This window comes from Dermochelys coriacea, chromosome 1 (assembly GCF_009764565.3).
Source record: "Dermochelys coriacea isolate rDerCor1 chromosome 1, rDerCor1.pri.v4, whole genome shotgun sequence".
Taxonomy (NCBI): Eukaryota; Metazoa; Chordata; order Testudines; family Dermochelyidae; genus Dermochelys; species Dermochelys coriacea.
The window spans coordinates 32370769-32392609 of NC_050068.2; the positions used below are offsets into that span (position 1 = coordinate 32370769).

At 41.7% G+C, this 21841-nt stretch overlaps 1 protein-coding gene across 1 annotated transcript; it reads right to left on the reverse strand.

Moving 5' to 3' along the window:
- Positions 1–10975: 10975 nt before the first annotated feature.
- On the reverse strand, positions 10976–19753 carry LOC119857331 (matrix metalloproteinase-27-like). The gene is given in 12 exon segments (XM_038406100.2): positions 10976–11376; positions 11628–11731; positions 13738–13897; positions 14413–14543; positions 15572–15638; positions 15641–15688; positions 15849–15983; positions 15986–16009; positions 17938–18066; positions 18165–18313; positions 18922–19160; positions 19529–19753. Coding segments are annotated over 12 exon segments (1404 nt in total). The 5' UTR covers positions 19646–19753; the 3' UTR covers positions 10976–11275.
- Between the last annotated feature and the right edge of the window lie 2088 nt (positions 19754–21841).

The window sequence follows — 21841 nt, forward strand, 5'->3', positions numbered from 1 at the left end:
CTCTTAGGTCTGTGATCGAGTGACCAGAGAGATTGAAGTGTTCTCCAACTGGTTTTTGAATGTTATAATTCTTGACGTCTGATTTGTGTCCATTCATTCTTTTACGTAGAGACTGTCCAGTTTGGCCAATGTACATGGCAGAGGGGCATTGCTGGCACATGATGGCATATATCACATTGGTAGATGCGCAGGTGAACGAGCCTCTGATAGTGTGGCTGATGTGATTAGGCCCTATGATGGTATCCCCTGAATAGATATGTGGACAGAGTTGGCAACGGGCTTTGTTGCAAGGATAGGTTCCTGGGTTAGTGGTTCTGTTGTGTGGTGTGTGGTTGCTGGTGAGTATTTGCTTCAGGTTGGGGGGCTGTCTGTAAGCAAGGACTGGTCTATCTCCCAAGATCTGAGAGAGCGATGGCTCATCCTTCAGGATAGGTTGTAGATCCTTGATGATGCGTTGGAGAGGTTTTAGTTGGGGGCTGAAGGTGATGGCTAGTGGCGTTCTGTTGTTTCTTTGTTGGGCCTGTCCTGTAGTAGGTGACTTCTGGGTACTCTTCTGGCTCTGTCAATCTGTTTCTTCACTTCAGCAGGTGGGTATTGTAGTTGTAGGAATGCATGATAGAGATCTTGTAGGTGTTTGTCTCTGTCTGAGGGGTTGGAGCAAATGCGGTTATATCGTAGCGCTTGGCTGTAGACAATGGATCGAGTGGTATGATCTGGATGAAAGCTAGAGGCATGTAGGTAGGAATAGCGGTCAGTAGGTTTCCGATATAGGGTGGTGTTTATGTGACCATCGCTTATTAGCACCGTAGTGTCCAGGAAGTGGATCTCTTGTGTGGACTGGTCCAGGCTGAGGTTGATGGTGGGATGGAAATTGTTGAAATCATGGTGGAATTCCTCAAGAGCTTCTTTTCCATGGGTCCAGATGATGAAGATGTCATCAATGTAGCGCAAGTAGAGTAGGGGCATTAGGGGACGAGAGCTGAGGAAGCGTTGTTCTAAGTCAGCCATAAAAATGTTGGCATACTGTGGGGCCATGCGGGTACCCATCGCAGTGCCGCTGATTTGAAGGTATACATTGTCACCAAATGTGAAATAGTTATGGGTCAGGACAAAGTCACAAAGTTCTGCCACCAGGTTAGCCGTGACAGTATCGGGGATACTGTTCCTGACGGCTTGTAGTCCATCTTTGTGTGGAATGTTGGTGTAGAGGGCTTCTACATCCATAGTGGCTAGGATGGTGTTTTTAGGAAGATCACCAATGGACTGTAGTTTCCTCAGGAAATCGGTGGTGTCTCGAAGATAGCTGGGAGTGCTGGTAACGAAGGGCCTGAGGAGGGAGTCTACATAGCTAGACAATCCTGCTGTCAGGGTGCCAATGCCTGAGATGATGGGGCGTCCAGGATTTCCAGGTTTATGGATCTTGGGTAGCAGATAGAATACCCCAAGTCGGGGCTCCAGGGGTGTGTCTGTGCGGATTTGTTCTTGTGCTTTTTCAGGGAGTTTCTTGAGCAAATGCTGTAGTTTCTTTTGGTAACTCTCAGTGGGATCAGAGGGTAATGGCTTGTAGAAAGTGGTGTTGGAGAGCTGCCTAGTAGCCTCTTGTTCATACTCCGACCTATTCATGATGACGACAGCACCTCCTTTGTCAGCCTTTTTGATTATGATGTCAGAGTTGTTTCTGAGGCTGTGGATGGCACTGTGTTCTGCATGGCTGAGATTATGGGGCAAGTGATGCTGCTTTTCCACAATTTCAGCTCGTGCACGTCGGCGGAAGCAGTCTATGTAGAAATCCAGGCTGCTGTTTTGACCTTCAGGAGGAGTCCACCCAGAATCCTTCTTTTTGTAGTGTTGGCAGGAAGGTCTCTGTGGGTTAATATGTTGGTCAGAGGTGTGTTGGAAATATTCCTTGAGTCTGAGACGTCGAAAATAGGATTCTAGGTCACCACAGAACTGTATCATGTTCGTGGGGGTGGAGGGGCAAAAGGAGAGGCCCCGAGATAGGACAGATTCTTCCGCTGTTCGTGGGGGTGGAGGGGCAAAAGGAGAGGCCCCGAGATAGGACAGATTCTTCCGCTGGGCTAAGAGTATAGTTGGATAGATTAACAATATTGCTGGGTGGGTTACGGGAACCATTGTTGTGGCCCCTTGTGGCATATAGTAGTTTAGATAGCTTAGTGTCCTTTTTCTTTTGTAGAGAATCAAAGTGTGTTTTGTAAATGGCTTGTCTAGTTTTTGTAAAGTCCAGCCACGAGGAAGTTTGTGTGGAAGGTTGGTTCTTTATGAGAGTATCCAGTTTTGAGAGCTCATTCTTAATCTTTCCCTGTTTGCTGTAGAGGATGTTAATCAGGTGGTTCCGCAGTTTCCTTGAGAGTGTGTGGCACAAGCTGTCAGCATAGTCTGTGTGGTTTGTAGATTGTAATGGATTTTTTACCTTCAGTCCTTTCGGTATGATGTCCATCTGTTTGCATTTGGAGAGGAAGATGATGTCTGTCTGTATCTGTGCGAGTTTTTTCATGAAGTTGACAGATTTCCACTCTATACGGCTAAATTCAGTGCCTTGCATAATGACAGGTTTCAGAGTAGCAGCCGTGTTAGTCTGTATTCGCAAAAAGAAAAGGAGTACTTGTGGCACCTTAGAGACTAACAAATTTATTAGAGCATAAGCTTTCGTGAGCTACAGCTCACTTCATCGGATGCATTTGGTGGAAAAAACAGAGGAGAGATTTATATACACACACACAGAGAACATGAAACAATGGGTTTATCATACACACTGTAAGGAGAGTGATCACTTAAGATAAGCCATCACCCACAGCAGGGGGGGAAAGGAGGAAAACCTTCCATGGTGACAAGCAGGTAGGCTAATTCCAGCAGTTAACAAGAATGTCAGAGGAACAGTGGGGGGTGGGGTGGGGGGGAGAAATACCATGGGGAAATAGTTTTACTTTGTGTAATGACTCATCCATTCCCAGTCTCTATTCAAGCCTAAGTTAATTGTATCCAGTTTGCAAATTAATTCCAATTCAGCAGTCTCTCGTTGGAGTCTCAGTCACAGCTTCCTCAAAATGTGTTTTCCTTCTTACCAACATTATGCTTGTGTTGTTTGACCTGAACCTGAGCCAACTCTTATGTTACCTGCATTCCAATTTCATTCAGACACTGGGGTTTCTGGGGAGAGACACAGCATTGTACATGCTCATTGAGAAGATGTAAAGCAAAGAATCATCAGCTATTGATGGTATTGTAGTCCATAACCTCTCTCCCTGGTCTAACAGCCCTGTTGGACATGTTCCCTAGCCGTGAGAAGAGTGTTCAGATATGTAATCTGACAGATGTGTGCCAGGTCTGAATCCTGACTGGAAATAATCTAAAATGCTGATGGAGAACAGGCACTGCTGGAGCGTCTGAAGAAGAAGACTGGTAATTGGAGATGTTCCCTCTGAGGAAATGTTTCTTGAGTGCTGAAATAAATGTCACATTTTTGAAGGTGCCCAGTAAATAAAGAGAGACAACCTCTACCTCATTCACTCACCATATCTTTTCAGATCTTACCTTTCCCCCTTGCTTACTCCTTTTCATGTCTCCCTCCCTCTGTTATTTATTGCTTTAACTTTATGCAAAAGGTATGATGAAATTAGCTGTACTGTACTGAATTTTAGCTGTCTTCTTAGATGTGGTTCTGGCTATCCTGAGAATTTGGGAATCAAGGAGTTAACACACTGAACTGGTTAAGGGCCTCTTTGTTCTGATTGCTTAAATGCAGAGCTTGCAGTTTCCTTTTCTATTGGGAAAACTAACCACAGTGCACATGAAGTTATGGCCTGGGTGAGAAGTTATTGCATATGTACGGGAACAACAAATTGTGGTGGGGACATTTTCCTGTTTGTATAAAGTAGATATGTGGGGAAGGGATAAAAAAACAACTAAGCTTCAGTAGAAATTAAAATGAAGTGTGGAGTAATGTGATGGTAAATGTCCACTGTGCACACAAACACAACTTTATGGGGTTCATGTTATCGTGGGAAAGCTGGTGTCAAAGAGGCAATTACTTGCACAGAAGCAGTAGCCAATCAGCTATTAATGCACTGTGGTCCCTTTGAACACACCATAGAAAATGAGACATTTCTTGTCACAAGTTTCTTTCAAATGAGGGCTTCACCCCATAGTTCTTACTCGTCAAAGCTCCCATTGAAATCAGTGAGTTTGAACAAATTGATTGCAAAATCAGGAAAACATAAAGAAATTCCTAATTGTGCAAATGTTCAGTTTTGCTCTTAGAATCCAAAATTGAAGCCAGCCCCAGCATGTGTAACTGCAGTATTTTGCCTTAAGTATATGAAATTACACTTTCAAAATGGTGCTTAGCATTGTCACAGGTATTTCTGCTATAATTTAGGGCCCAATCCTGTAGTTCATACACACTGAAATCAAAGGAAATTGTGTCTATTAAGGACTTCAGGATGTAAGCAAACAAAAGTAACAAAAGGAGATATTTTGGTATGAAGCAGAGTACCCCAGGGGTCGGTACTGGGGCTGGTTTTGTTCAATATCCGTATTAAAGATCTGGATGATGGGATGGATTGCACCCTCAGCAAGTTCACAGATGACACTAAACTGGGGGGAAGAGGTAGATATGCTGGAGGATAGGGATAGGGTCCAGAGTGACTTAGACAAATTGGAGGATTGGGCCAAAAGAAATCTGATGAGGTTCAACAAGGACAAGTGCAGAGTCCTGCACTTAGGACAGAGGAATCCCATGCACCGCTACAGACTAGGGACTGAATGGCTAGGCAGCAGTTCTGCAGAAAAGGACCTAGGGGTTACAGTGGATGAGAAGCTGGATATGAGCTGTGATGAGCTATCAAAATCTTAACAACGGGTTCCCTCCTCACCCCACAAGGGGGTCGTTGCCCCCCCCTGCACCGGGACTCCTGCCCCATCCAACCCCCCGCGTTCCTTGATGCCCCCCCCAGGACCCCTGCCCCATCCACCCCTTCTCCTGTCCCCTGACTGCCCCCAGAACCGGGCAGGAGGGTCCAGTGGGTGCCCACCCCGCCCCTAAGAGCCAGAGGCACCTGCTGGGGGGCGAGGTGAGGAGTCCTGGTGTTGCTTACCTGGGGCGACTCCCAAGAAGCATCTGGCAGGTCCCTCTGGCTCCTAGGGGAAGGGGAGCATAGCTGGGGGGGAGCAGGGGAAGTGGCCGCTCCCCCACTGATCACATCAAAAATGGCACCTTAGGTGCCTACTCCTGGGGTACTCCGGGGCTGGAGCACCCACGGGGAAAATTTGGTGGGTGCAGAGCCCCCACGGCAGCTCCCCACCCTGCCCCTGTCCCCAGATCACCTCACCTCTGCCTCCGCCTCCTCCCCTGAATGAGCCACCCCGCTCTGCTTCTCTGCACCCCCCCGCCCCGCCAGCTTCCTGTGAATCAGCAGGCCGCGGCTTCACACTCAGGCCGAGGGTGGCGGAGGTGAGCTGGGGCGGGGAGCGGTTCCCCTGTGTGCCCCCCGGGTTACCTGTTGCGGTGCGGGCAGCCCTCCTCGCGCCCCCCACCCCGCTACCCCAGCTCATCTCTGCCTCCCTGGTCCTGAGTGGGAAGCCGCGGCCAGCTTCTCAGCCTGCCCCAGCTTCCCACGTGAACTGCTCATTCGCGGGAAGCCTGGGGGGGCGGAGAAGCAGGGCAGGGCGGCGCATTCAGGGGAGGAGACGGAGGCGGCACGAAGGTGAGCTGGAGCTGGGAGTGGGGGGGGAGCTGCCGGTGGTGCTCTGCACCCATCAAATTTTCCCCTTGGGTGCTCCAGGACTGGCCTAAAGCGCCACTTTTGGCGGGTTAAATTTAGAAGCCCTTTTAGAACCGGTTGTCCCTCGCGGAACACCCGGTTCTAAAAGGATTTCTAAATTTAACAACCGGTTCTAGCGAACCAGTGCGAACTGGCTCCAGCTCACCACTGGATATGAGTCAGCAGTGTGCCCTTGTTGCTAAGAAGGCAAAGGGCATATTGGGCTGCAGTAGTAGGAGCATTGCCAGCAGATTGAGGGAAATTATTATTTCCCTCTGCTGGGCACTGGTGAGGCCACATCTGGAATATTGAGTCCAGTCCAACATTGTCCACTACAGAAAGGATGTGGACAAATTGGAGAGAGTTCAGTGGAGGGCATGGAAAATGATTAGAGAGCTGGGGCACATGACTTACGAGGAGAGGCTGAGGGAACTGGGGTTATTTAGTCTGCAGAAGAGAAAAGTGAGGGGGGATTTGATAGCTGCTTTCAACTACTTGAAGGGGGAGAGGTTCCAAAGATGATGGATCTAGATTGTTCTCAGTGGTGGCAGATGACAGAGCAAGGAGCAATGGTCTCAAGTTGCAGAGGGGGAGGTTGAGGTTGGATATTAGGAAACACTATTTCACTAGGAGGGTGGTGAAGCACTGGAATGGGTTACTTAGGGAGGTGGAGGAATCTGCATCCTTAGAGGTTTTTAAGGCCCAGCTTAACAAAGCCCTGGCTGGGATGATTAGTTGGTTTTGGTCCTGCTTTGAGCAGGGGCTTGGACTAGATGACCTCCTGAGATCTATTCCAACCCTAATCTTCTATGAGTCTGTGATTTATATTACTGAATAAAAAGGTCCAATTTTGTACACCAATTTGATTGCCACTCCACTGTATATGTGAAAAGTACATTACATTAGGAAACAAACATGGTTTTGTATATGATCTATATAATTTAATAAATCACTTTCTCCACAGTACCATGATCTGGTATCCTTTGAAAAATGTTGGTTAAAATAAACATTAAACATGAACTGCCAAAGAAACGAATGGGCTTTGTTTCTTTGCCATGTAAAATGTCCTAAAAGGCATGTGTGGAGTAGATTTCTGCTTGTTTTCATATGTCTTTTCCATCATGTCTTTTTCTAGAGTCTGTAGTCACCAATTAGTAGGAATATGGCAGCAGAAGTAACAAGTGAAACCTAAGCAATTGAGAGTATCTGGGACTTTGAGTCAGATGATTTAGATTTTTTTTAACAATTATTTAGCTGTAGTGCCCAACAAAGAGTTGGGAGGAAAGGTCCTTGTAAAGACTCACTCCCCTTCCTTTTAAGTAAAGGGCTGATGAAGCTCCCATTCCAGTTTTCTAGTCTGCCAAGGAAACATCCAGCATCAAACAAGGAAGACACAATTTGATAATACTGATAACTCTAAGGTAAAAATCAAGCCCTTTTTGAGTATTGGGAGGAACTTGCAGGACTTCTTTATATATGATAAAGAAGAAGAAAAAAGGACACCCAATTATCTTTTCCTTTGCTAATAAGCAGTGAACATATTCCATATGTGTGTGTTGAACAGAATGAAAATACCTGCATGTCAGGAAACGTAAGGAATAAGTATATAACTATTGAAGGTAAATTCTCATTTAGACAAAGGATTTAGTCAAGTAACCAAAAAATGTTTCAGCTGGGAATGGAATGGGGTACAGATTTATTACAATTATTTGTGCTTTTACATGAAAAGATGGGAACCTCACCTACATTCTGTGGGATGTGGAATAATTTCTTTTCTAGCTTAATGATTAAACTTTTATTGCAAGTAAAAAACCATTAGTTGTTTGTAAGTTGGGGTGTTGACTGACTTGGCAGCTTCTGTAAACATGCCATGAAGCTGTGTCCTCTAGACACCCTTTACTGAAATTGTGATAGAGATGAGTCAAAACAGGGAGTCGACTGAGTCATTTTATATGTCCCACCAAGCCCCACTACAGTCTGTCAGCATCAGCCTGGGTGTATAATAATAAAAAAAGAGTACCTTCAGATAGTTGCATCATTGGGCAATGGGAATGAAAGGCTACAATGACCTCCTGCCAAGCAGTGCCCATTTCATAGTCTGGGAAGCTGGTAGCCCCAACAAGTTTTCTCTCCCACAAAATTGAGGGTGGCAAGCAAATATTTTCTATTTCAAGCAACTTCTAGTTTAAAGTGCATTAGGGGCCGGCATCTAACCAGCATGGCTCTAGCTGTGTTTCAGAGTAGCAGCCGTGTTAGTCTGTATTCGCAAAAAGAAAAGGAGTACTTGTGGCACCTTAGAGACTAACAAATTTATTTGAGCATATTTTGTGAGCTACAGCTCACTTCATCAGATGCTTTCAGTGGAAAATACAGTGGGGAGATGATTTATATACACAGAGAACATGAAACAATGGGTGTTATTGTACTGTAAGGAGAGTGATCACTTAAGATGAGCTATTACCAGCAGGACAGAGGGGGGAGAGGAAGAAAATCTTTTGTAGTGATAATCAAGATGGGCCATTTCCAGCAGTTGACAAGAACGTCTGGGGAACAGTGGGGGGTGGGGTGGGGGAAATAACATGGGGAAATAGTTTTACTTTGTGTAATGACCCATCCACTCACAGTCTCTATTCAAGCCTAAGTTAATTGTATCCAGTTTGCAAATTAATTCCAATTCAGCAGTCTCTCGTTGGAGTCAGTTTCTGAAGTTTTTTTGTTGAAGAATAGCCACTCTTAGGTCTGTAATCGAGTGACCAGAGAGACTGAAGTGTTCTCTGACTGGTTTTTGAATGTTATAATTCTTGACGTCTGATTTGTGTCCATTTATTCTTTTACATAGAGACTGTCCAGTTTGATCAATGTACATGGCAGAGGGGCATTGCTGGCACATGATGGCATATATCACATTGGTAGATGCACAGGTGAACGAGCCTCTGATAGTGTGGCTGATGTGATTAGGCCCTATGATGGTGTCTCCTGAATAGATATGTGGACACAGTTGGCAATGGGCTTTGTTGCAAGGATAGGTTCCTGGTTTAGTGGTTCAGTTGTGTGGTGTGTGGTTGGTGATGAATATTTGCTTCAGGTTGGGGGGCTGTCTGTAAGCAAGGACTGGCCTGTCTCCCAAGATCTGTGAGAATAATGGGTCATCCTTCAGGATAGGTTGTAGATCCTTGATAATGCGTTGAAGATTTTAGTGGGGGCTGAAGGTGGTGGCTAGTGACGTTCCCCCCTCCTGCTGGTAATAGCTCATCTTAAGTGATCACTCTCCTTACAGTGTGTATGATAACACCCATTGTTTCATGTTCTCTGTGTATATACATCATCTCCTCACTGTATTTTCCACTGAATGCATCCGATGAAGTGAGCTGTAGCTCACGAAAGTTTATGCTCAAATAAATTTGTTAGTCTCTCTAAGGTGCCACAAGTACTCCTTTTCTTTTTGCGAATACAGACTAACACGGCTGCTACTCTGAAACCTGTCATTATGCAAGGCACTGAATTTAGCTGTATGGAGTGGAAATCTATCAACTTCATGAAAAAACTCGTACAGATACAGACAGACATCATCTTCCTTTCCAAATGCAAACAGATGGACATCATACCAAACTGACTGAAGGTAAAAAATCCATTACAATCTACATACCACACAGACTATGCTGACAGCTTATGCCACACACTCTCAAAGAAACTGCGGAACCACCTGATCAACATCCTCTACAGCAAACAGGGAAAGATTAAGAATGAGCTCTCAAAACTGGATACTCTCATAAATAACCAACCTTCCACACAAACTTCCTTGTGGCTGGACTTTACAAAAACTAGACAAGCCATTTACAACGCACACTTTGCTTCTCTACAAAAGAAAAAGGACACTAAACTATCTAAACTACTACATGCCACAAGTGGCCACAACAGCGGTTCCCTTAACCCACCCAGCAATATTGTTAATCTATCCAACTATACTCTTAGCCGAGCAGAAGAATCTGTTTCTTTTGTTCTTAAATTTAAATGTTCACAGTCACAAAACTGAAATATCTGACCTGACATATTGCCCCAGAGTACTCTCGGGTGCACCAGACTCTAGGGTTTGTTGAATTTTTATCTCATTTTTAGATGCAATTGGCCAACTGGTGTAATTCAGTGTCCCTCCATTGTCTTCAGAACAAGAAGAGAAGTATTAAATTCTGCGGAGCTACACAGAACAATGGAAAGAAATGTTGAAGCCCTGATTGGCCCCATATTGGTTCAGATTTCCTGAGAGCAAACAGGTCAATGGGAATGGAGTAGTTACACTTTCATCTCAATATTGTTTATTAATAATAATAATTATTATACTTTTTTATTATATTATTTCATTATATTTACAGTAGGACCATGAGGTCCCAGGTAGGGATCAGGGTCCCATTGCACTCAGCACTGTGCACACATATAGTAAAAAGAAACTCCTTATTCCAAAGATGCAATATGTGACTGAAACAAAGATAACAATGGGAGAGAAGGAGGACAAGCCAATACAATGCAAGCATGTTTTCACATAGATTAGCGCACAATATAACTTGCCAACAAGGTGTTCTATAGGCATTATTGCACAAGGGTGTCTGAAGGAAACATATGAAAGGAGGATAAGGTAGCGACTTTATGGATTTTTGCGGGGAGTTTGTTCCATGCACAAGGGGCAGCATGAGATAAAGCACAGAAGTATTCAAGTTAGAAGTAGACTAATGGGTGGGAAAGGCTGTCATTCTTGTTGGCACAAAGATTTACACATGGTAAGATAATGGATTGACTGAACGGAACAGGGTTAAATTGTGAATGGACATAATGTTCCAAGAAGATTATACTTGTTGCAAGAGAGAGGGGTGACATGGTTGAAGCAACAAGCAAGTAGGATGATTCTGAATTGATATGAGGGTGAAAGTTGAAGCAATCAAGGCCAAAGAAGAGATGATGAGAAAGTTAAGACACAAGACAATAAGGGCCTGAGTGAGAGATTTGGCAATGTGGACAGAATTATTATTTGTTAAAACAGAACTACAAATGACTTGGAGCTTGGAGGTGTTGTGAAGGAAAAAATGAAAAGATGGGGATATATAATTTTAAAATATATACAGCGTATTTGTGTCAAGTCCTTCAGACCTTTTCTGTTTTAGAAATATGAAGTGTCATGAACAGATGAAGCAAGTGGCAGTTAATACCAAGCATAAAACACTTTATTGCCAAAATAGTGGGAACTCCATTCAGAGAATAAAACACACATGAATATGTTATACTTTGTTATGAAAAGAAATCAAAGACTGTAGCTCTACTTTGACCGTTGGACGTACAATGAATATGAACAATACTGAGAATTAAAAAATGTAGACATTCATGAAAAATAGCCCTGTTGCCTTTCCAATATACTAGGTTCTTTGATATCACAGTGATGTGCAATTTTATAGAAAGCTAGCTAGCTAGACTTTCTTTTCTTAAGTTGCATATAATAATGTTTAATATTAACAGTTAAACCAGATATTGCTCTTCATCACACGAATAACTCTCTTAGTATTAGGGTCAAACTCCCATTGCTTTGATCCATGGAAAAAGTAGAAGAATCCTAGAAATAAAAGTAAGTGGAATGATTTTATTGTACAAGTCATTTGTAGCTCTATTTTAACAAATAATGCTGGAGACAATAGCAAAATAACATCTTCCATAAAAACCTCTTGTTACTTTCTGCTCTTAGCAAGGTAATAATAATAATGGCATATAATGTGACTAATATAATAATGACTAATAATTTTTTAATCCTCCTGAAATTTACAACAATGCAAATTTTCCACTTACTTTAAAGTTCATTCCACTTACCTTTATGCTGGAAAACAGCATCAACTTTCTTGCCAATTCCTGGAAAATCATCTGTTATTTGTCTTGGATAGCCCTTTTCCATGGATTGACTGCTTTCCTCATACCTGAATGATATAACCGGGTAGAATGGATATGCAAGAATTTAAACCCTAATCCTGCAAAGATTTAAGCACATGGTTAACTTTATTCACTGTGAATAGACCAATTGTCTTCATTAGGCTACCCACATTGCACAAAATTAAGCACATGCAGCAACTCAAGACTATATGATCCCAGTGGACTCTTCTAACCTTAAAACCTATGAGCTTATCTACTCTTCGCAGGCGTGTGGCCTTTTGTTTAATGTGGGAGCAAACTTTTTGAGGGGCAGAGCTGGAAGTGTCTGGCTGGAAGCTGAAGAAAAGCGAATTCAAATTAGAAACAAGGCACAAGTTTTTAACAGTGAGGGTGATTAGCCATTGGAACAAACAGCCAACAGAAGTGGTGGATATTCCATCTTTTCAAGTCAAGACTGGATGACTTTCTAGAAGATGCATTTTAGTTAAACACAAGTTACTGATCTAAATGCAGGGGTAAATGCATCAAAATTTAATGACTTGTGTTATACAGGAGGTGAGACAAGATGATCTAATGATCTGTTCTGGCCCTAAAAGCTGTGAATCTATGTATTACCATATGGAGGCGCAAAGTTTGGCATTTAAGCTTTGTTCATAGCTTGTAACCTGGAAGCATACTCAGCTTTGAAATTTAGAGGTGAGAGGGGGAACTGGCTTATCACTCTTTGATGATCCATCTAGTCAAATTAAGGTCAGTTCTGATGGACCCAGTTCTCCTTGGTGTGAAGGACAGTTAATATAATGCTGGGTTTACTTTAGCGGGTGAAAGGAGGAACTAAATGGTTCTTTGTTCTGAAAGAACTAGGGGAACTCCCTGCTGAAACAAAAAGAAAATAATTTGTTTTAATTGTCTTTGGATATGAGACATTTTTTGGAGGAAGCCTGTGGTTCTGAAATAATTACTGTTTTAATAGAACATTTTAAAACTCTGTCTGGTAGCTTTTATGTGGGCCACTAATGTTCCTTTGCCCGTCACCAGGTCAGTAGAACAGCAGCATATGTTATTACAAGGGTTCTTTCCAAAACCAGTAAATACAAATGATAGGAAACCACAGACAACTATAAATTCAGTGAACATTGTGTGACTGACTTGACTCATCAGACTAAGAAAATACACAATGATGATAAAGCTTCTTTAACTCATACCATGCTCCTTACTTATTGCAGGGATCAACTCTGCATAATTGGCCACTCACATGACTCATTTATTATTTGTCTTATCTGCCTGTTTCTTATTTCTCTGGTATTAGGGTGCTAAAAGGCACTCCTGTGAATTAGGTGAGCAGGGCTTGTCTTAAATGTATTGCAAATCCAATACAAAGCAGATAAATAATGGAGAGTTAAGGACAGTTAGTTTCATTGTACCTATTGGTTCCAGGTGAATTTGTATTTGGCATGGCTAAGTCATGCTTCTGCTGCACCTACCATACTACTGTGACTACACAGCTACTTATACTCATGCTCGTTCAACAAGCGCTAACCACGAGTCTGTGTATGTGAGCAGGGGAATTGCACCTCCAGCTCATGGTATAGACATAAACCTACACTGTGAGTCAATGTACTGTTATTTGTACAGAAGTTAGAGAAGGTAAAGTCCTGTTGGATCATCCAGTCCATCTCCCTGCCAACAGAGAATTGCTTTGTACAGCACATTTTCTAGTTTTTTGTCCACTTTATATGTAAAAATCCCAAGTGTTGAGGCATCTACCATTTTCCTTGAATACTCTTATTGTCTTGTACAGTGCACCAAAAGAAATCTACATGCAGAGTACTGTATTAACAGTCCTGTTAAACAGGTCTTTGAAAGAGAAGCAAAGGTATATTCTTTTCTCAGTTCAGGAGTCATTTAAACAAATACTTTCTTTGAAAATTAAAATATATTCCTTAATAAAGTGTCCTAGCTGTCTAAATATTTAAAGGGCAAATCTTATCTTTAAATGCACACATGAAGGTTGCATGGAAGTCAACCAGAAAGAAAAAATTTTAGCCATTACCTCCAATACTTGTCACCTACAAAAAAGTCTGTTTTTCCTGTGTTTTTATTAGAAACAGCTGCATCAATTTTCTTAACACTCCTTGGGAAACCCAATGTGTTGATGTTCTTAGGATAACCAGGGAGCATCTGGTACCCACTGATAACCCAGAAATTATTTCCTGTTAAAAACAACAACAACAACAAGATTTGTAATGATTCACCTGTGGTTTATGACAAGCCAAACAAACACAAGTGCATTTGCTTAGTGGAAGTAACACATGGGCCTGCACAGTAGCAGAATACAGGAAATCACATGTAAGGAAAGCTAGGTGAAATTTCCTGTAATTGTTCATTCTGTCCAGGCCAGGTCTATACAGGGAATTACACTGCTGTAGATATGTCTCTCAGGGGTGTGAGAAATCCACACCACTGAGAGATGTAGCTATACCAATCTTACCTCTCCCTGCTACTCCCTCCCTCCCCCCGTGAAGACAGCACTAGGTCAACCGAAGAATTCTTCCATCAACCTACCTATGGCCTCTTGGGAAGGTGGATTACCTACAGCAGTGGGAAAATCCTCCTGTTGGCATAGGTATTACTCACATTGAAGCACTACACACCCCTGTGCTTTCCTCCAATTTCCTCCCAAAAATTACATGTAAGAAGAATTTAGAGAAAATCATACATATTTTACCTTTGAAAAATAGAATCTGATCTTTAATATTTTCATAAGCAGCTTGAACACCAGATGGGAGAAAAGGCCAGAATGTAGAAATTAATTCAAGTTCAACTTCTGAATTATCAGGATAAACTCGCCATATGTGCCTAATTTAAATATGATACAATTTTCACAGTAAATAATAAACCCATGTACATTTCTGTATATTCATAAGACTGTAAACAGTGATGGGACGTACAACCTCTTTCTTGTCAAGGGAATCCAGCAGGATACCATGTGCATTCTATTAATCAGTCAATGATTTCACCATGCTAGAAAGTAAAACATTGGCCATACTGAGAAAGAAAATTCTGTCACTTGCTGCAGTCAAATATCCAAATATATCAGCTACTTCTAGAAACCCCTTTTGGTGACTGACCAGTCCACCCTTGGTGTTGACTGACTAAGAATATAAATTAGGACTAGATGAGGAATTGGGTAGTTTCTGTGCCACAGTCTAACACATGAAAGAATCAGCTAGATGATCCAGGACACACAAAATAATGAGTCTGATTCTGATCTGCTAACTTATGAGTTCCAACTGATTGTGGGCTTGTACAGGTATAACTGAGAACTGAATCTGGCCCCAAGAGGTATTACAGAACATAATCATTCCTTTGCAAATGATGGTAGCATTTACTTATCTCACAACTCAATTTGACCATCTGCTTATTTTGGAATGAATCATAGACCTTTGCTGGCCTGAGATATTTTCTGGGAAAGACAAGGCAACTCTTGCCAGAGGACTCACTTGACATCTAGTATAAATGTAGGCGAGTTTGTAAATAGCTTCACTGTTAAAACATCTCTTATTTCTGTGGGTTATTAATTCTGAAATCTTTCTTTCTTTCTTCTTTCTTTCTTTCTTTCTTTTTTTTTTTTTTTTTTTTTTTTTTTTTTTTTTTTTTCTCCTTTTTTTTTCTTTTCCCCCCCCCCCTCCCGTTTTTTTCTTTCCTTCTTTTCTTCTTTTTTTTCTGTCTTTTTCTTTCTTTTCTTCTTTCTTTCTTTTCTTCTTTTCTTCTTCTTTCTATGGTGCTTATCACTGGAGTATGTTGTTGCATTCAGTCATTAAGAAATAATGTAGAAGAAACGTCCAAACAAAGGTTAATTTCAATTGAAGAGGGACTGGGTTTACCTTTTTTTAAAAAACATGACTTCTCTGCGAAGTGTGTGATAGCATCGAAACACCGTAGGGTCACAGGTTTAGGTGATGTGGGTCTGGCTGGCTTATCCGGGGTGTTAGGTGAGGGTCCTAGGGAAAGCAGTTTAAAAAGAATGTACCAAAATGTGTGGGATAGTCATGTATTTCACACACAAGAAGACAATATTGAAATATAATTAGTTAAAAATGATTTCACTTTGTTTGAGATATTGTTTGTTTCTGATTTTTTGAGGAGATGGATTCTACTCACCGTAAATGGCCTGTATGCCATTAATGTCATCCGGGGACAGCAGGAATTCAGTGGGGTTGATGTAGGCATAATTTGGGAACATCAAGGCTCCACGGTCAGTGGAATGTGAGAGACCCAATGCGTGGCCAAACTCATAGCAGCGACAAGAAACAAGTTGAACCCTAAAATAAGCATAGGTGCAAGACAGTTTAGATGTATTTGTGTCTACAGGCCTGCAACTGGGAAGTCCAGCTGACTGCTCAACACATAAGTGCTACAGAGGATCTTAGTGGTTCTACAGCCATCACAGAATATACCTCAAACCACTGGTGGCGGGATATAGTATGAAACGTTATATAGGTGGTCAGGCTTAAATTCAGCTAGAGCTGTCCAGAGCGGAGCTCTGGTAAATATTTTCAAACCCATGGAGCGAGCCCTGGCGCAACCCAAGGGGCTGAAGCCCCAAGCCCCACCATGCCCCATGAGATATAGCCCCGAGACTCCCCCACCCTGCAGCTGAAACCTGGAGCCCTGAATGGGAGGAGTGTGGGGGGCTCCAGGAAATCGTATATGAGAATTTGAGCCCTGAAGGTGATGTTCTTCCAGATTCAAGAAAGGAGTGCCCATTTGGCTCTTTCCTGTTATTGTTGAAATTAGGTGAGCTGAGTGAGTAGTTAGCTAGAGGCGAGCATGAGAGCAGTTTTGATGAATTGCCAGGAAAGGCTTTCCAATTTACCTATCCCTGACTGTATGGTGATTCAGACCTATTAATAGCAGCAGGGCTAGAACAAGACGACTACTCATATTTAAGCCTGAGGCACTGAATTGTTGTTCTATGGGACTTTCTTCCCTGCACACATGGTATACACAGTTTGGGCAGGAAATATATAAAAAAACAGTGTTGACTGGATGTTTTCCCTTTTATAAATAGATTTTTTCTAGGTCCATGGTTTATTTAAAATATCCCCTAATAAAACACATCAGACATAGCCCTGATTTATTGTCAGCTCAACAAACAGGAGAAATTAGATTAGCTCAGATAGTTATCTTGATACTTATAGTTATCAATGTAGTATCTGAGTGTCTCACAGACATTAATAGATTTAGCTTCACAAACCCCTTGTAAGGCAAGGAAGAATTATTCGCTCCTTCAAAGAAGAAAAACTGAGGTCCAAGTTGTCAATTGACTTGCCCAATATCACAAGTCTGTGGCAGAGCAGTGACTTGAACCTAGATCTCCTGAACATGGCTGGCTAGAAAACAATAATTCCATTTTGCAAACAAATATGAGGTTTGGACATCTCTTTTTGTTCCATTGAGGAATGAAACCAAGACTTTCTGAACTTTTCACTGGGGGGAGGAAGGAAAAAGAGAGAGGGAAAAGAGAGTGGGCCACCCTTGAATATTCAATAGCCCAGTGGTTTGGACACTTACCTTAAATTTGAGAGACCTGGATTCAAGTCCTTTCTCTGCCTGGTGTGGAACATAAGAAAAGGACTAGAAAATTGTATTGGAACCAGAGGGATAATGTGAGTTCCCCCAGAGGATTCTGGGAGTTTGACCTCTTTCACAATTTCCTATGGTTCCTATGGTTCCCCAGGGAATTCCAAAAGGCTTTTTTGAAATATCCCAGAAACCACTTCTTGAGGGAGCTGTGCTGGAAACTGTGTAAGAGGTACTGCAGAAGTGTACTACAGCTCTAGTGTGGACATGGGGCAAAACTGCAATGGCCCTATTGCTACAACATTAACAAGGACACACTATACTGCTGATGTTTCAGACAGTGCTGTGCCATTTGGTACCTTTACCACTGGTTCCATCCTATAGTGTAGACAAGGCCAAATTTGTATATCTTCAGTCAGTCACTGTGGATACCTGAATCTAAACAAACCAGGTTGCTCAGGAGGAGTATGTACCCTTCCGCTACAATCTTTTTTCAAGCAGGACTATGAGAGACATTTGAAGATGATCTTTAATATCCTAATTATTTTTAACATTAACATTGTACTACTATAGGGTCCTTTATCTCAGGGCATTTCTTCCCCTAAACAACATCAAGAACATATTTAGATATCATTAATACATAGTACAGGAGATCTTCTTGACCTACCAGCAGAGCCTTCTGTCCAGTGTTCATCTTCATCAAAGTGGACATCCCCTCCAATACCATTGCCAGGTGGAAAGGCATGGCCAAGAACACCAAGGGGTCCATCAAAATAACGGGGACAGTGCCCATGAGCTAAACAGGAATTTGTTGAAAAAAAATTAGAGCTCCATATCATTGCTGTAGACAACAATATAAATTCATCTTATAAGTTCCATACAGTTATTAAGTACCTCCAGTCCCAAAAGCAATCATTATGTCTGCTATCCCTTTATAAATCCTAGTGAAAGTCAGTGGGGACACAGTGCTCCATACTTTAAATGCCTTCTGGATTGCTTTATCCACATCAGTTTGTGTCATATCTGGAGTGTAGTTCACAATTCTGTAGGAATAAAGAAACAAATGCATATGCTGCAATAATAATACTTATGGTTTATATAGAGAGTTTATCCAGCAATGATAACATGTTGTACTAGAAGATACAAAAAGAGGCCTGACAACGATCCTTGAGCATTCAAAACTCGCTTTGGTTTCTGTGTGCCAGGAACGTGATAACTCGTCTTTTCAATGTTCTATCATATATATCTGACCTCTTAAAGAGAAGTTCTACCCCGACAAAATGGCTGCTGTTCAACAGATCGTTTCCTTGGGCACATTGAAATCATATCTACTGACTTTGGAGACATATTAAGTTGCCACTGAGGACATCATTTGAAGACAATAGGGGTGTAACAAGCATAAGTGAGACTCATGTTTGGCCTACAGAATCTTTACTAGAAATTAAGTACCCAGCTAGACTCCCAGAGCCCAGGGTGTATTTGCATGACTGGCAGGGAAAAACTAACAAATTTTTGTTTGTGTTAACCAAGCACACTTGCTATGAGAGTTTTTTAAAAGAAAATAAATAAGGATGTCCACAAGTTAACTTTTGAGCTCCTTTTCAGATGAGAACCACATTTTAAACAAAAGAAAAAATTACATAGATATTACCTGTATGTCAGTTTGTTTTTTTTCCATCCTGGGAGAATGAAACCATACTGTCCGACATCAGGAACTCCACACCTGGGCTTCTGCATCACTTCAAAAGTCTCAGGATCTGGCTTCCCGGTCACTTCCAATCCAAAAAATTCTTGCATTTTTTGGATTTTTTCAACCATGGGGCTAGTGCTCCTTCTCCATGCTAGATGCTCTAGATCTGGTTGAAGCTCATAAAATTTCTCTAGATACTCCTGACAATAAATAAATAAATAAATAAATTCCACAACTTTTTTTTTAGATCTTAAAAAAATTACCTTAGGACCTCTATTATTTGTACACTATGCTTTCATCCTCGATTTCCATGTGCTCCAGCAGCTATTTGTCTTAGGAATCTGGCTAAATAGAAACAGATCAAACATTCCATTTTTTTTAATCACTTGACATTTCCTACTCATGCTGATTTTTATCTGTTTTAGCAAAGTGTGCTTACGAGATCTGTGCATGGTTGGGTAGGGCATTGTCATGGGATAACAACGTCTTGACCAATTCAAACATGCAGATGCTTTAAAATCTAAAAGGAAAGGGCTCAGCACATCTTAGATTCAGAAAATGAAATTACCTGTACAAGCTGCATATTTTCTCCCTCATTGTTTTTTTCTGGAAGCACAGGAAAAGCATAAGAAAATGCCACATATAGTAACAGTGAAAATGGAAGGCTCTTCATTCTTATCCTCATTTCTGCCTTAGTGTAACAAGAGTCAGGCACTACTTTCGGTATACGTGTCTTTCAGGCTTTTCAGTTTATATGGTTAATAGGGTGTTTCATAAAGTCTGCTGTAGAATGACTCACAGTTTAACAGGCTTTAATTAGCAACAGATATCATATAACACAAGATGTGGTGACACAATACAAGTTAACTAATACCATCTGATTGTGCAACCATTTGAAGACAGTAAATACTGGAGGTGATTGTGAAATTTTTTATTAAAGGTTTTAATCTAAAATGAAGATTCATCAAAATGGAATCATTTTGGTGTAACAGACCAGTTTTGATTCTACTTGAAAAGAGAGAACCCCCTCCCCACCACACTTCCCTTGAATAGCTGGGTGGTTAAGCCATTTACTTTGCTTATAGGAAGTCCAGGTCCAAGTTTCCAATTTGCCTGATTCAAACCAGAAACTTGAACCTGGGTATCTCAATTCCCAGCTGAGTGCTTTAACAACTGGGCTATAGGCAGGTGAGACTCAATTTGTCCTATTGAAGCTGTTCCACTTTGTATAAATATTTCTGAAACAGGGATTTGAACATCCACAGAGCTAACATTCCCTATCAAGCTCTGGTCATCTCATGCCTTGATTACTGCAACATCCTGCTAAATGTGATCTTGCCCCACTCACATCCATTTAGAATGCTGCTACAAAGTGAATTTTCCTAGCCCATTGGTTTGACCATGTTTCAAGACTGATTCCCCACTCTGACACTTTGAGTGCAGAAGGTGGAGGCCCACAAGGATTCTAAAAATTAATAGGTTTCAGAGTAGCAGCCGTGTTACTCTATATTCGCAAAAAGAAAAAGAGTACTTGTGGCACCTTAGAGACTAACAAATTTATTTGAGCATAAGCTTTCGTGAGCTACAGCTCACTTCATCGGATGCATTCAGTGGAAAATACAGTGGGGAGATTTATATACAGAGAGAACATGAAACAATGGGTGTTACCATACACACTGTAACCAGAGTGATCACTTAAGGTGAGCTATTACCAGCAGGAGAGCGGGGGGGGGGGCTTTTGTAGTGATAATCAAGGTGGGCCATTTCCAGCAGTTGACAAGAATGTCTGAGGAACAGTGGGGGGTGGGTGGAATAAACATGGGGAAATAGTTTTACTTTGTGTAATGACCCATCCACTCCCAGGATCTATTCAAGTTAATTGTATCCAGTTTGCAAATTAATTCTCCAACTGGTTTTTGAATATTATAATTCTTGACATCTGATTTGTGTCCATTTATTCTTTTATGTAGAGACTGTCGAGTTTGACCAATGTACATAGCAGAGGGGCATTGCTGGCACATGATGGCAAATATCACATTGGTAGATGTGCAGTTGAATGAGCACAGAGAAAACTTCAATCTCTCTGGTCACTTGATTACAGACCTAAAAGTTGCAATTCTTCAACAAAAAAACTTCAAAAACAGGCTCCAACGAGAGACTGCTGAATTGGAATGTTTATTCCCCCCTCGCTCACCCCCCACTGGTCCTTAGATGTTCTTGTCAACTGCTGGAAATGGCCCACCTTGATTATCACTACAAAAGTCCACCCCCCCCCCCGCTCTCCTGCTAATAATAGCTCACCTTAAGTGATCACTCTGGTTACAGTGTGTATGGTAACATCTATTGTTTCATGTTCTCTATGTATATAAATCTCCCCACTGTATTTTCCACTGAATGCATCTGATGAAGTGAGCTGTAGCTCATGAAAGCTTATGCTCAAATAAATTTGTTAGTCTCTAAGGTGCCACAAATACTCCTTTCTTCTTTTTTAACAAAATTAATACTGGCCACTGCCAGGCTTGTATTAACTCCCAAGGTTACAGCTTTCTCTGACCTTGGCTTGGTAACTGCTGCCACCACCCCAAATGCAAAAACCCCTTGGGACCCAGGAAGGCGGACTTGGGAATTCCTCCCTGTGGGGTACCCTCAAGCCCTTTCACACACATCCCCCTCCAGGGAAGAGCTGAGAAAGAAAACAAAGGAAATCAGCTGTTGCCACCAGCTAATTAAACAACATATGCACAAACCTCTTAGGACACAAAAAATCCAATCCCGTTCTTAAAAAAGGTAAATTTTATTGAAAACAAAAACAAAGAAAATACATCTGAAACTTAGGTTTTTTGCTAGATCTTCAAAGAAACAATTACAAAAATTAAGCATC